Source organism: Drosophila teissieri, chromosome X (genome assembly GCF_016746235.2).
Source record: "Drosophila teissieri strain GT53w chromosome X, Prin_Dtei_1.1, whole genome shotgun sequence".
Classification (NCBI taxonomy): Eukaryota; Metazoa; Arthropoda; class Insecta; order Diptera; family Drosophilidae; genus Drosophila; species Drosophila teissieri.
Window position 1 is genome coordinate 425,620 of NC_053034.1, and position 19,831 is coordinate 445,450.

A 19,831-nucleotide genomic window follows, 5' to 3' on the forward strand; every position below is an offset into this window, starting at 1 on the left:
TCCACTTTGGGCCGCAGTTAGAGTGCAGTTAGAGGGTCAGACAACTTTGAAATGCACTTGAGCGTATTGGGAACTCGAGAGCGTGTGCGTTTCGCTAAGGGTGCTGAGGGAGGGGGGTGTTGCTTTGTCTCCACTTGCAAAAGCAAAAGCAAAAGCTACTCTATGTTCCTGCTGTGCACTTGCGCTGCCTGGCATCGGGCCTATAGAATCTTGAAGACTATAGAGTGCTCCAATCAATTCAACACGGCCTTCCCCACACGCCTAATCTTTCGACAATCGTTCATTGAATGCTGGAAGGGATCAAGAAGTGATCCCCAAAGGGCTCATATCGAGATCTCCACCAGCTCAAAAGGTGTCCCCAAAGGTGTTCGGCCCCCCAGAGCGAATAGATGTGAGTATTGGGCACAGATACAGATACAGATACAGATGGCTGGCACAGCTCCTGAGATCGCTCACAAATAAGGGGCGGTCGATGGGGCTGCGAGCCGAGCGATAAGGGCATAAACAAATAGCTCGCGGTCCAACCACCGAGTGGGTGCGAGTGCGCGTGCGAGTGGGACAAACAGAGTGGCTAGAGAGGGCAGGCCACCCCACCTGGGCGGTGTTGTAGTGCGTATGGAGTAAAGTAGTGCGCTGGAGCTGGCCCCCTGATACGGTGATACGTCGATACGATGGTACGGTGCTACGTCGATACGATGGTGCAAACGGTAGCCCGTTCTCGCGCTAGATAAGAATCGAGCGGAGAGGAGAGGAGAGAAGAGAAGAGGAGGCGAAGCCAAGCCAAGCATGTTGCTACAACATTAGAACAGGCAGTCCGCATTTAAATTGGGCTGATTAGCCAAGCCAGCATATCAATCTGTAACGTGTGGCTTTTCAGCTCTTCAGCCGTTCATACTCATACTCATTTCACAGCTCATAGAAATGTTGTGGGTCGTGCGTGCTGCCTTCCCCGGTGTCTGCGGCATTATCACCGACATATCAGCAACATATCACCAGCGATATCGCCTCGACACGATTGCAAACAAAAACAAAACGAAAATAAAACAGAACAGCACAGAACAGAAAACAGAGGACAGTAAACGCAACGCAGCAAACAGGAGTTTTATGGAGCCCCACAACTCCCGATCGAGCAGCGATATTGTTTGTCAATAAACGTACGCGCCACAATTCACCCATGATTCAGGCATAATACTTGTACAGCTCGGGGGTCGGGTCTTACTTTTATTTTATTAATTTATGGTTCGGCTTGAACTCGAATCGGGAGCTAAACCGGGTAAGCTGAACATCAACACCGAAGTGGCGGCCTCATGAGCGCCCGCCCATTATGATATTTATCGGCAGCCACTCGACAAATGTATTCCCTAATGGACTGGCGTCTTCTGCCAAAGTGTCCACTTCAGAGCAGAGCAGAGCAGCATGTATTCAACACGAACTTGGAGAAGTGCCGACTCCAGCGGACAGTCCAGGTGGATCGGTCCAGTGGACAGGTGGCCAGGGGGATTGGGTGGGATCGGGATCCCTGGGAGAAGCTTACGCTTTAAGTTGCAAATTCAAATGGGATGGGTATGAGTACTAGGAAGTCAGTTACAGTTGCCTATGAAATGAGCTCATAAGCATGACAATCACGTATGTAAGTATCATTTTGCACTATATTGCTGCGAGATCTGCGGGATCTGGAGAATCGGTGAGTCCATTCCGACCACCTGGCACCACGGTGCACTGCAGCTGAACCCGCGAATCGCCCAGAAGAAGACCCAGAAAAACTGAGAGGTACAAGAGCAAATACGAGTATGAGCGAAAAGTCAGATTTGGGGCGTTGTGAGTATCTCCCGGCTCCCGACTCCCGACTCCCGGCTGGAATATGGAGTATGGAATATATCACAGCGGCCCAGTTAAGTGCATGTGTGTAGATACAGTACACACATAACATACAAGTATACAAATATATGTACTTATGTGTGAGTTCGGGGGCAGCGATAACTGCAGCTCACACCTACAGGGATAGCTTTATCGATACTCTGTGTACACTGTACACTATTGATATTTGTTCAACTCGGCTGCCTTCGACGCTCTCCTGTTCACTGCGTGTGCTTTGCTTAATACCTATTTGACTTTAATAAGTGATTGTTGTGTTGTGCCGCTCAAAGAGTCCCCCGTTGCGCCACTAAAGTTCTACGGAATCGGTTCTCGAGATCCGGTTCTGCAATTCTACGCTCCGCTTGTCCGCTTGTCCGCTTGCTCGCTTGTCCGCTTGTTCGCTTGTCCGCCGATCAACGGATCATCGGGCCTCGAAATCTTCTGGCGGTGGGTCCAGGCTCCCCGGGGTTATTCCATTGCCAGTTCGCCAGCGCCAGTTGGCACTTTCGGACGCCGTGTCGCTGAAAGCACTGGATCGCAGTGATAGCGGCGCTTGTAGAACGAGAGAGAGAGAGACAGCCAGCGAAGGAGCAAGCGAGATAGGGCCGCAAACGGACGCTCTCTTTTAACGGACAGATTGTTGTTTTTCAACCGACGACGTTTTTATGGCTTATTGAATTTGGCCAGCGGCAGTCAAAAAGCGCGCGCTACGCCTGTCACAACTGCCGGTCGAAGAAGTGTCGATCCGATATAGAATATCTGCCGCTATATCTTCCGCCATATATCGGAAAATGTACCTCTCGATCAAGTGCGCCTGACTTATAATAATCAAATATATCACGCCTTCGTCGCCTAATTACACACACCGCACACCACACATCAATTAAAAAGTGATCGCGCATTAAAAACCCATCACGACATATAATTCGTCGACAAATAGTGTATTAAATAAAATAATTAATTTAATGTGAACCACCGGCAATTCAACAGTTCAACTAACCACCAACAACCACCCACCATCCCCCGCCGTTCAATTTGTATGCGCTTTTTTTTGCTGTTCAATTTTCTTTTACTGTTACTGTTACTGTTACTGTTTCGCTTGCTGCTCCTTGCGATTTTCCCGACGGTTCCGATTTTCCGCACGCGAGAGCCTTAATTATGAGCAATTATAATCCGAATTGCGGTTACTTCGAGGATTGCAGCTACTACACGAACAACGTGTTTCAACAGGATTATTGCATGCAGACGGATTACGAGTACAACAAGCATGTCTACGAGTAAGTACGAGTCCGGCCGAAAGTCACGGCCCGGATTCTGAAATTCTCATTACTGCATTTCTCAATTTCTGCCTTTCTAAATTTATAAAGTTCTGAACCTCTGACGTTCTGAAACCGAAATCAGGCATCGATAATGGGCCGTCGGCAAATGGGCACAGTTGCTAACTTCTTAAATAGCGAGTTGGAGGGGAAATGGCAAATGAATATGGCTTCTGTAGCGAGTCCCATTAAATCTTCTGGCAATTGGTTTATTCTTTATCTTTTCTTTATCGATCTGAAGCATTTCGGTTAAAGGCCCAACTACGCAAGCTACTCCTTGGTAGGAGTAAACGCTTGACAAGCGTTTGATTGTCCACTCTGGGGCCATCAGTCAAACAGCATTTATTCATTCATTACCCCGTTATCAGGCAATCGAACATAAAGCATTTTTCGTTGTCATCCAGTCAAGAAATCTGTCGTTCACAGTTCGCAATCTCTCATTCACAATTCTCGCACCTGAATGGTCCGAATGGCGGTCACATGAGATTGCAAGTGTGGGGCACTGAGAAAATGTGGTTATATTTCGGGTAAAGTACGACTAACACCAAATCTGTGGTGATGGAGCAAAGATGTCTTGAAGGAAGGGATTAAGTTGTGCTGCAAAACGCATGTAATCAATTGGTAAATTTAAACTGCGGATCCCCGAAGGGAAACCTATTACCTATTACATTCTGAATGGACTTGGTCTTCGTCTTGGTCTTGGCCTTTTCCATTGATCGTGCAGGGGATTGCCGCACATACTCGTTTGCGCACCTGCATGGAGGTGTCACAATATTTCCCAGAAATCGATGAGGCAATTAAAAACAATTTAATTTCAAATGAGCTAAGAAAACACAAGCCGGGCCAAGAAAAACACCGGCTGGCAGACAGAATGGAAAGCAGAATGGGACAGGAGCAGGATCAGGGCACGTCGCATTAACATTTAATGTAACATAATGAATTTGAATTGGCTACCGAGCCGGATCGAAACGAGGTCCGTGTCCCTGTTCGGCTCAATCCCTGATTTTCGCACAATCGTAAGCCAATGTTGCAGCGTTGTGAATGGTCCACCGGCGGAGCGACGGGATCGACAGGAGCGACTGCTCGGTTGGTAAGCCCAGGCAGAAAGGTGCTGGAATACGCATCGTTTATGGTAACACCCAGCCCAGTGCATTCCATACCAGACCAGACCAGACCAGCCAAGCCAAACCAAGCCGAGCCGAGCGCAACAATGCGCATTATATTCACTTTGTCACCTTTCCCGACGGCGGGGTTTTTGAAAAACCAAAACACATGTTTAGTGAAATCACCTGGAAAATCACACAAACAGGAGGAAAACAGGGGAAAACAGGGGAAAACGAGGCGACAGGCAAAATTTGGGTTTAATTGGGTTTGTCCATAATCGTTGCATCGAACCCTCGGATAATCCGGGATAATGCTGTTTGCCAAATAAAACCAATTCCATTTATTTGTGCTGTGCTTTATGTCATGTGTGTGAGCAGGATCGCTGGTCGCTACCCGCGTTCATTGATGAACCGCAGGATCGTCACTGTGCATATACCGAATACCCAATACCTTACACCCAATACCGAATACCCAATACCCAATAACCAGCGCTTAGTGCCGCTCTCAATCTCGGAATTCCCCTGCGACAGCAGGCGCAGCTTGGAACGGCAGGTTGGGTTTTCCTTGCGCTTCCCCTTTTCGGGAAGGGCGCAACTTGGAGGACAACTGAAAGCGGACGCGCTACTCTACTCTACGCTACTCTACGCTCGTCTCCCTGAAATATGAAGTTCGAAAAAATAATTTCATTTCAACGCAGAGTCCCCAGAAGCAAGTCATTCAAGTTTGACGTTGAAGTACCAAGGAACCAAAGAAGAAAAAAACCAAAAAATATTATAAAAAACAGCGGCGTAAAAAACTACGAGGAGAGCAGGGCAATAAAAGGTTGTCAGCTTCAAATGCCTGGGAATGTGTGCACATGTCCGCGACGATGGTGACGACCGATGAGCCGAGCCAGGAAGTAAACAAAGCCCAAACCCACAAGAAAAAATTCTGAGCCATCGCGGGGACATATCCGACCTGCGAATCACCTGTCTTCGCCGCATTGAAATAATGATACAATCCATTCGGAAATCGCTATTCATATTTATGTAAAATATATCAAATTACCTGTGAGTTTTTATTCGACTTCACTTTATGGCAAACTTGTGGATACATTCCTTCCGATTTTCTATTCCCTTTCATCTGATCACCAAGAAGAGCTGAAAATAAACGCCGTATTGTTGCGCAATTAAATCAGCTAATAATCAAAAGTGTACAAATAGCTAAGAAGTAGCTAAATAAGAGAACTTAGCGCAGTAATTTGTTTTTTCCAATGCTCCCACACTTCTCTGTGTCCATGTCCTCGATCGGGAAACTGTTACCCGCCAAGTAAGAGGAAAATCAGCTTTTTTCGCTTAAACGGCGCTGTCAAAAAAAAGGGCCACTTGCCGGGAAAATGGGATGGGTGGCCATGCATTAAGTGGGAGAGTGGGAGTTGGGAGTTGGGAAACTAATGAAAGAGGAGCACGGGGTGCAGGGAGTGCCAGGGAAAGGCAGTGTATGCATGTAGGCGAAAACAACGGCTAGAAATTGATACATTTCATACAATTTACTTGCAGTTGCCGTTGCCGTTGCCGTAAGTTGCTGTTGCACGTTGCTAGTTGCAAGTTGCAAGCTTAGTCTGCCGGGGACGCGTGACTTTGTGACATTTAATGCCAGTTTGTCAGCTGGCTTTGTCAACGGCATCGCATGCATAGTGCAAAGTGCAAGGAGCATGGTGCATAGTGCATAGTGCATGGTGGGCTAGGCGGATGCGAAAATAACACAATGAAATTTGCACCCGCGACAGGCATTTCCAATTCAAGTCTCCGTTTGATAGGCCTTTAACGAAGCATGTGATGGCCTGAAGTGCCAGCGACAAGTGCAGAGGGCGGGAATTCGGAAAACATATTCAGCCAATTTAAAGCGGTACGCACACGGCAAGGCAATCATTTCATTGAATCGACAGGACAGCATGGACTCAGGGCTCATTTGCAGATCGGAACTGAAGAGAGACTCAAATGCAGTAATGGGTGCGATCCTGCTATCCTGCGATCCTGCATCGACCACCACAATGGCCAAGGTGATGTTCGAAAAAATGAAATTAGGGAATGAGCCAACACAAAGCCGAACAAAGCGGTGAACTGGGGTGCACTGGTCATTTCGCACGCTGGGCCATTCATACAAAATATACCATTTATGCTGGCGGGCATCGCCTTGGCATTTGGATTGAATTGCGAATGAATCGACCGAGCATTTGCTTCTCCTGGCCAACCTGGGGACCCCAGCTGTGAAGGAAGTAGGAAGTGCGCAAAGGAAGTTGGCCGCACCGAGCTCAGTTGACTGACTGCCAACTGACCAGCCAACTTCTAAACACCTAAACTGCTAAACTGCTAGACTCGCAAACTCCCAAAACTCAGACAAACTGACACACTGACACAGTGGGAAGTGCAGCTCAAAAAACGACTTGGAAAGACCAGGACAGGCAGGCGGAAAACCTATTTGTCAAGTTCCGGGGCGCTACTCACCGAGATCCCACAGCTGCACAGAGATACATACATATGTGCATATACAGTACAGATGCGAACGCAGATGCAATGGCGGGACGCATCCTTGCCCTTCATCCTCCTCGATTAGCCAATGATCCGGTGAATGATCCAACCTCTCTGCAGGTTCGCGATGGACGCCTTCCATTGCAACATTACAACTTTTCATTAACCGCGACAGAAAGTTGTAGAAAACACTTAATTTGCAGCATGCGGAATCAATTTTTGTCGCAAGCAATAAAATGGCTTTTAATTGTCAGGCTTTAAAAGTGGAAATCTGATCGGGAAGAACAGCTGAATGAGTTTGTTTATCCCTAAGCTGACTTAAGCCCCTGATGGATTGGCCAAAATTGACTTCGGATTGACTCGAGCATGGAAATCTTCCACTCCGGGTCGCTTGGGATCGCAAGCCACCCCAAGGGCGGAGGCAATATCTAAACGACAAGCCGACCGATCAGCCCAAAGAAAACCAAACAGATAACCAGCTGTATTTGCTGTATTTGCTGTATTTGAGATACGAGTACATGCAGTTCATACATCTGTACATTCGCATCTTGAAGGTCCTTTTTGACTTCTATGCTGCATGGACAACGGCAACGGCAACGCCTTCTTGTTCGGACCCATCCCCTTACATAACATACACATTGCCCATCTGAGCAAACAAATTAGCAGGAATCAATGGATCAAAAGAGCGGAAGGAGCGGCAGCGGGCTACAGGATCACGCCAGCACAACTGACCAGAGGACAAACCTCTGCGGATCAATCAGGGCGCACTTGGATGGGGAGATACACTGCTAAAAGACATATTCCCGAAATAAATGATATATTCGCAAAACTGTATCACACTTTCCGTAACTTTCGTGACTGAAACACGATGAAATACCTATTAAAACCAAGGCTGCATCTCGGGTAGGCGGCGTTTCCGAATCATTCTGGCATTCCGGGGTACAATAAAAATGAGGCAAAATAAAAAACACGTATTTTTCAAACACTGAAAGACTTATGGTTAAGTACATATACTTATTTCTCAGACCTTTTTTTCGTGTGCACACACATAGGTGAATGATGCATTTCCGGCGAGAGAACAATACACAATCCCTTTGGCAAAACTCGTTTCCATTTTTTTTGGGTTTTGTAAATCACTTCCGCGCAACGAATTGGAGACCCGAAATTGTCATGGACGTCAATTGACAACAGGAGTCGGCCAGAACCAGGGGCGAGAAGGCGGGAGGGGGGCTAGGGCTGTAGAGTACATGGTATAGAGTACAGGGTATCGAGTATGGAGTATGGAGTAGAGGGTCAGGTCAAAAGGGAGAGTAGAGTATGGGCAGATCCGGAAGGTAGCTGGTAAATTAAAATGGATGACAATGGGATGAGCGAAGGAGGAGGGGGGAGCGGGCCTCCCCTTGCCTTTGGCTGCAGCCAAACGAGCATTAAATGAATTACTGAATGAATAAGTGTGAATAAGTGTCAGTGGTAGTGTGAGTGTGCGTATGCATGTGAATGGCTCCGAGTGCTCGCATGTGCGTGTGTGAGTGTGTGGCACGCTGCTCGAGGCTGCTGCAACATGGCCGCCTAATTGTATCCGCGTTAAGCAAACACCTTTTGCCAAATACCTCGATTTTCACGCCTGGCGAGGCGTTTAATTGGGGTTGTTGTGCTCGCAGTTCCCGCTCGCTACTCAGATCTACTCAGATGCAGGGCCCAAAGTACGTCGGGTCTTTGGCGCGGTTTGCCTGCGATTAACAACGTCGATTTGTGACACCCAACATACTTTATTGCATTCGAATGCGAGTGCTTTGGTTCATTGTATCTGTATCTGTCAGATGCGGATGCGATTGGGCCAGCACGCTGTCACACTTCAAATCACACTGCCGAAGGACAGCTGGTCCTGTGCAGGATCCTAGTTGGCACCACAAAGACCGTAACAGTGATTTTTATGTACGAGCCTTTTAGTTTGCAATTGCACTTAACTAATTTAAAAGCTATGACAACAGCGCCTAGGGAATATACAGACTGATCCAAACCCTTTGACGATAAATGGATCTAAACAAAATTAGAGATGTAGCATTGGCAATCATGTCAGTCGTGACTCTTTTAAGTTAAAGAAATATAGAACTAGTCTAGAACTAGTTGTGTATGTCTGCCACAAAGAGCCCCTTTGTTGTCGGCATTGCAACGCAAGTCGATTGAAAATGCATTCGGAAAACTAAAATAAAAACAAACTAGAATGGGAATGCCCAAATCCCTAAGGGCCGAGCAGAAGGACGACAAGGACGAGAGTGGCAATTGAAGTTGTTTGTACTTAGAAATAAGCACAAACAAAGTAGTTTGAAGTGCGGAATATACAGAAGCATTCATACAAAAATAAATAAATACACAAATAAACCAGAGGAGCAGAGCAGCGGAGGGCAATAAAAAACAAACGAGTTTTTGCGAGAATCGAATTGAATTCGTGTGTAATTCGAATGCCAGCGCACACACAAATAGACGCACACACACACACACACACACAGATAAATCCATGAGATACTAAAACTTCCTGCGGAAGCTAAGCCATAACAACAACGGCGACGCACACAAAGGTTTCACTTTGATATTAAATGCAACATCATCATTAAGCCCAATAACAATGGCCAACAACGAACGAACGCCCGTGAAGATGGGCGTGCGCATTGTGGGAAAATTTCCCCGAAAAAGTCCTTCGGCGCGACCAGAATTTCCCAAACATGCGCGTCAGCCCACCGTGCATATACCGCTATATCTCTCCTGCTCGCACGCTCTTCCGATTGGCCAGGCGGCCATGACGCGCCCACTTGGACGGCGGCGGCGACGGCGACGTCGTCGTCGGCAGCGGTTATTACAAGATAAAATTCCACCCCTCTCCTCTCCTCTCCTCCACTTCACCCACTCCACTCCACTCGCCATCTCCATTGCCCCAGTGCCCCATGGGGACTTGGAGACATGGAGACATGGAGGCGCATAATGGTGCGAGCGTCATGAGCGACAGTGGGGTGCCCACTTTCGGGGGCGGATGCTCGTGGACAGGGTGCCACCGAGCTGGCTCTTTGTACACACCATATCCATATATGTATGCATGTGCAGCTGTACATAGGCCCCCACCACCCCCTCCAGTCCGTATGTAAATGGGGCCGAGCGCCAACGGACTCCTGCCATGTTTTCAATTGCCTGGTTGTCCTGCCGTCCTGCCTTCTGTCTGTTACTGCTCGTGCTGATTATGTATATGCCCATACCTCCCACACTTCCCACACTTAACTTTGGGCCAGCTCCCTAGGCGCTCGACGCCATGTATTGGCGTATTGGCGTATCCTTCGCTTGAAGGATCCGCACTAATCACGAGTTGGCTTATGAAATCGAATTCAAATCGCACGAACAGCGACACTCCTTGTACATAAGGCCCCGTGTCGGTGGCCAAGTGGTCTATAACAGTTCCGTTGCACGCAAGAAATTTGATTCCCAGCGAGTTACTGCCGTGCAGTTAGCCAACTGTCGAAGTATGATAGCACACCTAACCCATAACCCCCCAACCAACACGGCGGAGGAGAACCAGGCCCTCGCAATGGTAACGCTCCTCGAATGAGAAGGGCTATCTCGAAATAGGGTCTTCGCATGTCGCCCTTTCAGTACTGAACTAAATGGTTCTGGTTCAAATGGGGATTATGGATTGGGTTAAAACTACTCAAAAGTTGCAAATAGGTTCCATAATCTAATCATGGTTGGTACTAAGCTCTAGAAGTGCCCAGGCATTACAACCCGATTGATATTTTAAACGATGAATGCTGATGGACGATGGTGAAAGAGCCAACTGTGGAAAAGGCGCGAGTGTAATCCCAGCAAGTCTTTCTTATCGCCCACGTTCCTCAATAGGATAATGGCCGATATCACCATCTGATATTATAGTGCTAAGTACCGCTCACAGTCGCATGTCCTGCCCACTCCTGCGCCCATCGCAGAGGCGCCCCAGGTCGGGGCAAGAAGTCCGCGCTCCGGAAGTCCACAAGTCCAGCAGTCCAGAAGCGCAGAGTTGCGGAGAGCTGATAATGATAAATACAATCAAATGACGCGCCGAATGCTGACAACATCAAGTGCAGAGCACTGCTGCTGCAAGAGAGCGGCCCAATCCCAGAATCCCAATCTGGGAACGTCAATCCGCCGGGTCCGAGGAGGCTTGCGAGGCGCTACAATGGCCTCGCATCCACATCCTCATCCTCACTCACTCACTCACATACACACACACACACACGCGCACAGAGGCTGCAACACACACACCAACACGAAACAACACACGCACACTCTCACTCAAGTGGCACTCTTGAGAGCGGCAGAGAAAGCAACAGGAAAGAGTTAGAGCGGGATGACGTGCGGCATAAGGACTCGGCTCACATCGTCCGTCTCGCTCTGGCGACGAATGGTGGCTGGTTCTCTCGGTGGTTGAATGGGCCACTCACATTGTTGCCGTATCCTTGTTGAAAAGGACATAAGAAGCCACTTAGCGCGCCCAACAAAGCCGAGAGTCTCTCCAGTCTGGCTGTGTGTGTGCGTGTGTGTGTCTGTGTGTGTGTGTGTGAGTATCTGCGTTATATACCCAATGGCAGAGGGATGCAGACACAGATATGCACCACATACATAGTGATACCCAAAGACACCCCGAGCATACGACCTGGTACTTTTCTGCCGTTGGTTGTTGGGTTTTGGTTATTGGCTGTTCTGAAGCGACTTGGACTCGTGTTGAGTTCTTGATGCCTCGTTAGTTGTTGATGACACTTCAGTTTGGAATGTTTAGAGTGCGCTGCTCCGCGGACCCGTGCAACTGAGAAATCAAGGAATCAAGAAATCAACCAATCAACTAATCAAGAATTCGAGCAATCGAGACACGACTCGCGACCCTTGAACTATCGAACTTTCGCGGTGATAAACTTTTGCCTAAATCGAACTATGTGTGCAATTTAAGTTGCCCCAGCAGGATACCCGCCTAAATCTTCGCAGTGCTCCCCACTAAATATACACAAGCCTATTTTTTTTGCGTGCTCCGATCCCCGTAACAGCTCCAAAGTGGCGGAGAAACGCAAAAGTCCGCCCACGCCGCCACCCGCGTCGCAGCGTAGCAAATCAAACAGTGGTTCCCCGATATCGCACAGCGACATGACCACGTCGGCGTCCTTGGAGCGGACCCCCTCCAAGCGGGACCGAGATCGCGAGCGGGACAACAGCAGCGGCCTGGGCAGCGCCGGCAGCTTGCCCGCATCGCCCCAAAGCGCGATCACGGTGAGTCCGTCCTCCCCGGCGACGCCCAAGCGTCCGCTGCGCACCTCCACGCCCTCGCTGGAGCGGAAGAGGGAGCGCGAGGATCGGGAGGAGCGGGAGGATCGCAAGGAGCGGCACGAGCGCCAGGAGCGGCACGAGCGCCAGGAGCGGCTCGAGCGGCTGGAGCGGCACGAGCGGGACAGAGATCACGAGCGCTTCGCCGCAGTCTTCAGCACCGCCAGCACCACGGTGCCCACGAACACGAGCTCCAGTTCCGGTCTGGCGCCCGAGCAGCTCCGCATTCCGACGGGGGCAGCCGCCTTCAGCGGATTCCCGGGACTCCACAGCATGAGCAGCCTCATGCTTCCATCGTCGGCGGCGGTGGCCGCCGCAGCAGCCGCCCCCTTTCTGCCCTGGTCGCCCATCCTGCTGCCGCCGTGGAACCACGCCCTCCTGCCAGCCGCCTTCTATCCGGCGGCCCTGCGAAACGCTCTGCCCGGGTAAGCACAAGGATTCCGATGGAATACTTCACATATTGACACCCTGGAGTGGTCGGGACACAAGTCTGAAACCGACAATTACCCATCTATCTATTTATTACGGGAAACCTATTTCGGAGATTTTTGGAGGTTCGATAGATACGAGAAGTTCACTTAACTATGACCATTGTTTCGATGACTATTTCATTGATGGCACACACAAATCTGGTTACGAAAGTTGTAACTAAGACCAGGAGACAGAGAAATAGGACATGCCTCAGATGGAAACTTGCTGAAAGTTCCTGACCAACAATACGTTTGCCTTTCACTGCTGATCAGCTGGTCAAAAAACTGCTTTTCCCAATGATCTATATCGTTCCATTAGTTCTGTAATAATCCTAATCTTATGATTGGCAAAATAGGCTTCTTCAAAGGTGTTGGCCACAGCATTTGCAATCGCCTTCGCCTAAGCTCCGACTCAAACTCACACCCTGCGAGCCCCTGCCTCCGAATTAGATGCATTAGCGCTTATAGTAGATCCCATATAGATCCCACATAGCTGATGGACTTGGCCGGCTAATCCTGGCAGCTCCTTAAGTTACAAGTACAAGTACAAGACACAGGGCATAATTCCCCCGCCTCCTTGATCTGGCAAGTACTCAAGGTCCTGGCGACTGGCCGGGAAATTGGGAAACTCTGGCTCGCAGTTCGAGCCTGGCTTAGAAATTCCCGTTCCCGTAGGTGAGAGCCAGGGAAACCCCAATCGGCAGCGACATGTGTACGGCAGACACAGATGCCTCAAGACAGGACTCTGCACTCAGATGCCTTCGAGATATACTGGCGTCACACTGTCTGGCAATGGGATTTCCGCACAGGAGGACGGGGAATGCCCGCGTGGCCTGGCCATAGCGTGGGAAATTCGCGAGTCGGGCGGGAAAACTCGAAATGGAAACGGGAAAACCGGAAGCGAGCAAACTTGCGCCAACATGTGGCACGACCTGTTTCGCCCTAAAGAGCAGAGAGAAGATCCCTACTGACCTGTGCTGACCTGCCCTGACCCGAGCAGGTAGCAGGTAGCTCGGACAGCGATCCTTGCGAGGCGGATTTGCGTTTAATTGTTGATGGTATTAGGCGAATCAAAACTCGGCCTCCGACCGGGACTAGGTGTCAATAATCCTGCGATTTGGGTGCACTTATTCAAAGTTAATTCCGGGGGAAACGTGCGCGTCTTCTGCAGGATCTTCTGCCCTCTGCCCTCTGCACATCCCATCCCAGCCACCTCCACCTCCTTCCCTTCTGAACAACGGCAAGTGCAGAAATCTGTGAAAGTCAGAGCGCAAACAGGTAGTACAGGTAGTTTCCTTTGCATATCCCGACCAAGGGACCTCCCTTTGTTACACCTTCCGGCCATTCATGCGATCGACGGATCGACGGATGGACAGGATGTCGCTGCAATAAGCGTGAAACAGGAAAAGATCGTTCCAAGTCCTCCGAGGAGCCATCTTTATACTCGGGCAGTCATTAATCACAAATTGCAGGGACAATTAAGAAACTACACAGAACACAGAATCTCAGGAAGAATTCGTACAACTCATCGTTGCTATGAAGATTAAAGACTGAATACTTTCCGACTTTATCTCTGCAAAACTGTAGGCGGTTGAGTGCTCGATATTAAGAAACTAAAGTTCAGTTAGAATTGAATTAGAATTGTACTAATCAATTGCACATTTTGATCTGCTTGCAGCTTATTCGATGCAAAGGTGCCGTCGTCGCAACGCTCTGGCTTCCATATATCGGACATCCTGAACTTGGAGGGCTCCGAGCTGAAGAACGCAGCCGCTGCCGCCGCCGCAGCCGCCCAGCATGGCAGCGACTTGAGCCACCACTCGGCCACCGAGTCCACCAGTGGCCACCGCGGCCAGGGATCTCACACCTCGCCCTCGGCGCTCTCGCCCACGCCGGCCGGCGGTTCGGTGGACGAGCACCACAACGGCAGCGGCACGGGGGGCGGAGCGGGCGAAGCGGACCACCACAGCACCACCGAGCACCACGCCCCTCCGAGCCATGCCCAGCAACAGCACCCGCACCACCAGCAGCAGCAGCAGCACCACCACCAGAACCACCACCCCCACCTCCTCCTCCCGCAGCAGCACCACCAGCAGGCGGTGGCCCCACTCCCACTGGCGCACCACCAGAGCGGCGAGGCCCAGAGCCACGCCCACGCCAACGCAGCCGCCGCCCACCTGCTGGCCAGCCACAATGCAGCGGCTGCGGCCGCCGTCGCCGCCGGCCAATACCTGCCCAACCTGCCAAAGAACTTCCCGGGGAGCTTCGGCGACGAGATGTCCTCGTACCACCACATGGCCCAGACCATGCTGCAGCACTCGGGCAGGAGCGCGTGGATCAAGGAGAACGAGCTATACGGTGAGCGAATGTTTCCACTCATAGATGGCATCTCTGCCTATACTGTGTCCTATTCCATATACTATATCAAGAGCCAAGTTAAAGGTTCTTCCTATAGTCGATTTCGTTTTCAAGTAGCAAGTTATACATAGGTGGTGAGGATAGAGTATATTAGTATATTAGTTCTTGGACCACAACTCAATATTCGTTCTGAATCGTGGGTAGGCCAGAGAGTGGCGCATTATGTCGGCTTCAGAATAGACTCATCAATGCTTCGTGGGCAGCCCCTCTGAGGAAATTCCAATTCCAATTCCAATTTTCGACTGCATTTAACCCCCGATTAACTGGCCGACTAATGATATTGTTCCGTAACTACCCACTACCCACTACCCAGTACCCACTCACTGCTCCGGAGGACGTTAGGACGTTGAGGCAGTCGAGCGATGAGGCAGCTGTATTTGCATACCCTGTGGATTCGACGGATTCACGTGCTTCCAGGGTGTGGCAAGCTCCGTGTTTAATGCTGGCCCTGTTGTTTTTTATTTTCGTTGGCAGTTAACTGCGGATCGAAATGGGTATGTAACTTCGAATCAAGGAGCAGGGGCTGGGCTTCCCCTTTAATCATGACTAATAGTTTGTGTGCGCTTCACACTTGAGGATTAGCCCTGTTGTTTTTCTGCCAGTTGACGTCCTTCGTGTCCTTCGCGTCCTTCGAGTCCTGCGAGTCCTTCGGCCAGGACATTCAATCGCTGCCCGCTCGATCGCTCTTGTTGTTGCGGCCCAAACATTTCTCATCCTGGAAATTTATGGCACGCACTTCCGCCTCATCCCTTCCCACTGCTGTTTCCTTTATTCCCTTATTGCTTATTGTTTAGCTACAAATTATAGCTGCTGCCCACTTGCCGTTTTTTTACTTTTTTGCTGTCTGCTCTTTTTTGGGAGTTTCCACAGCTGCGAAGGAGCGAAGGAGCGAAGGAGTCGAGGAGGAGTCCTTTTGATTGTATTAAGTTATTAATTTGTTGAGTTGTCATGGTGAGCGTACGGCTTTCACCGGCAGGACAACTCTGCTAGATGAGCATTAGGAGCTCCTCCGACCTACGAGCCTTGGATATGTTGTTGTTTTATCAATGTCCCACGGGGGAATCCCCGGTGAAACACACGTTAGAAGTTATTTGTAGGGGGGTGTCATGTATACACTCTCTCCGAAGTTCGCCAGGCGCTTCTTTTTGATTTGCGTAGTTACATTGCCACTTTTTTGGAAATGACAGATTTGAAGTTGCCTGAATAGTGGCATAAGCCCACCTTAATGCCCCTGCAACCGCAGATCCCGCCCCAGAATATCAGAAATAGCCACACCCGGTGATAAATCACTGTATGCTGCAAGTTCGGAGCTCTTTAGGAGGAAGGGGAAAGGGAAAGGGGGCGAACCGGAAGAGCCCCGGCTACCATTGATGTGTTTGAGGTCTGGCCTTTGTGTCGCTCTTTCATTACGATCCTGGTTACTGGTTGCTGGTTACTGGATCCTGGTTGCTGGTTTTTAGTACAGGCCCAGGATCAGCAGTCATTCGGCGATCGTTTCAGGTAGACGACAAGGGAATACCCACCTATGTAGCTACGAGTGTACGAGCATATGTATTTGTATGCATTTGTGTGCGATCTCTGTTTGTCTCCTCCGCCTAATTGGCGTTGTTAGGGTGAAACGCGGGGAAACCAGGGAAAACCCGGGCGACTAGGGGATGGGCAGGGGTTGATTCGACGCTGCAGACCATAGAGAGTGCATACATCTGGCATTTGACATTGGGATCGCTGGCGAGCGACCACAGCTTCATGTCGCGCCTAATCCAATTGCCGTAGTTGCGATCCTGACTTTCCCCCTCCCTTTGTCCCGAATTCTGCATGATCACTTCGTGGACGGACGTGGAGGACGTGGAGGATGCGGAGGGGTGTGTCGCTACATTAATTTACGGCTAAAGAGGTTTTTCAATTGCTGACAAATTCCCACCCAGCCCTCTCACCCTGCCGTTGTCTTGCCATTCTGAACTCTGAGTTCTGAAAATCCAATTCATTGTGAAAAACCCAAATAAAATTAATGGCTGGCCCAAACAATTTATTCCTCACTTAGCGTCGTATTGGGAAGGGAGTTTAGCCCTATTTACTATTTACTATTTACAATTTACTAACCAAAACCCCTTTCCTCCTCGATTGCAGGAACCCAGCAGCCCGCCAGTCCGGATAGCACCTCGCCAGTGACCTCGGAGGTGTCGTACACCTACATAGGCTCCAACTGCCAGACATCGCCCGCCCTGTCCGGCGACTACAAGAGCTACAGTCGGTCGGCGGACAGCGATGCCCTGTCCGTGGGCGATGCCCTGCACACCCTCCACGGATCCTCGGGCAATGGGGGTGCCGGCGGCGCCACGACCGCCCATGGCCTGCACAACAACAATAACAACACGACGAACAACAACAACCACAGCCTGAAGGCCGAGGGGATGAATGGAGCAGGCAGTGGCCACGACGACAGCCTGAACGAGGACGGCATCGAGGAGGACATCGACGACGTGGACGACGCCGACGGGAGTGGCGGCGGGGATGCAAACGGATCCGACGGTCTGCCAAACAAGAAGCGCAAGCGACGAGTCCTGTTCACCAAGGCGCAAACATACGAGTTGGAGCGCCGGTTTCGACAGCAACGCTACTTGAGTGCCCCGGAACGCGAGCACCTGGCCAGCCTGATCCGCCTGACGCCGACGCAGGTGAAGATCTGGTTCCAGAACCACCGCTACAAGACGAAGCGGGCGCAAAACGAGAAGGGCTACGAGGGCCATCCCGGCCTGCTGCACGGCCATGCCACCCATCCGCATCACCCCAGCGCCCTGCCCTCGCCCCGTCGGGTCGCCGTTCCGGTTCTGGTGCGGAACGGAAAGCCCTGCCTGGGCGACACCTCCAAGCTGGGAGCCGACTGCGTTTCCGTGCCCTCAGCCACCGCCACCGCCATGCAGAATGCCGCCGCCCACCACCTGGTGGCCCTGAACGGAGCGGCCGCCTATCAACATGCCGCCGCAGCCGCCGCCGGTCTTCATGCCCACGCCCATGCCCACGCCCACGCCCATGTCCACGGGCATCCCCACGCCCACGCCCAGAGGGCCGCCTGGTGGTCCTAATATTGCTAGGAACTGGCACTCACGGGACTGGGGGGCCACCGGACTTCCATAGGTTAACTAGTCCGTGGAGCGATGAGCCAGCAGCCGAGTAAAGGAATACACACAAGTAATTGAAACATATGCAAATCCCCACTTCCCACTTCCCACTACCCACTACCTACTAGCGTTTAGTCTCCCGGATCTTTCCCCGAGTCGTTTCTGTACATAGTTTATATATATACAACCATATATATACCTAACTGACATACACACGAGTATATCCACTCCTGGATACCAGACCAATGCCCATGACAAAAGAAAACTACATTTCCTTCTGAGTAAAAAACCATTTGCATTACCTAGTGTCTCTTGTCAAGCGCATTTAAATCGCATAAAATCTAGAAGTAGACCCATTTTTTTTATTTTTTTTTCTAGACATAAGTCCAAGCCCAAAGATAAAATGTGTAAATATAATATAAAAACGAAGTAATAAAGTAATGAAGTTACTTATGAACTTAGATTATTTCAAACGGCAAAATAATAATAAGCAATATGCAACTAACTCTGTACTATATAACTATAATCAATTCAAGCGTAATAAGTGTTCAAATTTTGTAGACAAAACTTATTGGCCTTTTTTTTCTATGAATACATATATACTATAATATAGGCACTTAGTCCTAACACATATTTTTTTCGTGAGTGTGTGCGTGTATAGAGAGTAAAAATCTTTGAATTTATAGCAAGTAACGAGTTCATAAATTGTAACAAAACACAGACAGTAAACTGCGAAGTTCATGTCGGAGATTTAATAAAAACCAATTACATACATTAAACAAAACGCTTTTATTTGGGGTAAAGGCACGATTCAATTGATATATTTATAGATCCCAGGAAAGCTTAAAGACCAATCTATTGATCCGCGCATTAAACCCGAAACCTGTTATGTTATAAGAGTTATTGCCCTATGCACTTTATGGGATCGTAAACGGCACCCTCTGCCGCATTCCGTGGGGTGCTGGTCTATAGTACGTACTACAGTTCGTATAGTACGTATAGTACGTATCGCCGGGGCGTATAAACATGTTGGACAAACAATAAATATGGTCTTGATTATGGTTGTTAGCTACCGTTCTGCGATTGGCACCGTAATCCGTCCAGTTCGCCTGATTACGGCACCACAACAGCACTCGATGGCTCGGATCGGATCGGGTTGGATTGGGTTGGGTTGGGAATCGAGGGATCGGGTGGCGGATGAGGGTAATGGCCATAAAGCCAGTGGGGCCGATAACGGGAGCCCGGACCCGAACCCGAACCCGGACGCGGTCAGAAATACAGGGTAATCATCGGATCTGCGCCCGGCAGGCGGAGCAACTTGTCTGGGGGCTCCGATTTGGAAGCAATTAGCCACCCCAGCCCAGCCCCCCCTTCAGCCGATAGGTGATGGCAAATCAGTTGGGAAGATATGGACTGCGGCACAGATATCCCACTCTTCGCCGCTCTGCGCCGCTTGACACAGTTGGCAGAGTTGGCAGAGCCATTGTTGGCACATAAAGAACTCAAAGTCAAGTAGAGGCGCTGGAGTATCTCATAAAATACAACGAGTGCTATTCTAATAAACGGCAAATTAAATTACTCATCAATGGCTACGACTACTGGCACTTGGGATAAGTGGACCCAGACCCACATGCTCGTCCATCCATCCATTCACCTGCCATCGATCAGCAGCGAAAATAATATTTGCGGTGTATTAATAATCA

General features: G+C 49.9%; 1 protein-coding gene across 2 annotated transcripts; it reads left to right on the forward strand.

Annotated features, from left to right (window-relative positions):
• Positions 1-1,878: 1,878 nt before the first annotated feature.
• LOC122625368 (homeobox protein vnd) lies at positions 1,879-18,907 on the forward strand. Of its 2 annotated transcripts, none has more exons than XM_043805510.1 (3): positions 1,879-3,134; positions 14,270-14,949; positions 17,137-18,907. In XM_043805510.1, exons 1-3 carry the CDS (start codon positions 3,016-3,018, stop codon positions 18,090-18,092), a joined length of 1,755 nt encoding a protein of 584 aa, XP_043661445.1. In that variant the 5' UTR covers positions 1,879-3,015; the 3' UTR covers positions 18,093-18,907. The 2 variants fall into 2 exon arrangements, with proteins under 2 accessions (XP_043661445.1, XP_043661446.1); XM_043805511.1 differs by lacking the exon at positions 1,879-3,134 and adding an exon at positions 11,310-12,546.
• Positions 18,908-19,831: the final 924 nt, after the last annotated feature.

Bases quoted from the DNA above. Each gene is read 5' to 3' on its own strand.
- LOC122625368 (XM_043805511.1), top strand. From the start codon at position 11,945: ATGACCACGTCGGCGTCCTTGGAGCGGACCCCCTCCAAGCGGGACCGA. The intron at 12,547-14,269 runs GTAAGCACAAGG...ATCTGCTTGCAG, and splicing joins CTGCGAAACGCTCTGCCCGG to CTTATTCGATGCAAAGGTGC. The intron at 14,950-17,136 runs GTGAGCGAATGT...CCTCGATTGCAG, and splicing joins CAAGGAGAACGAGCTATACG to GAACCCAGCAGCCCGCCAGT.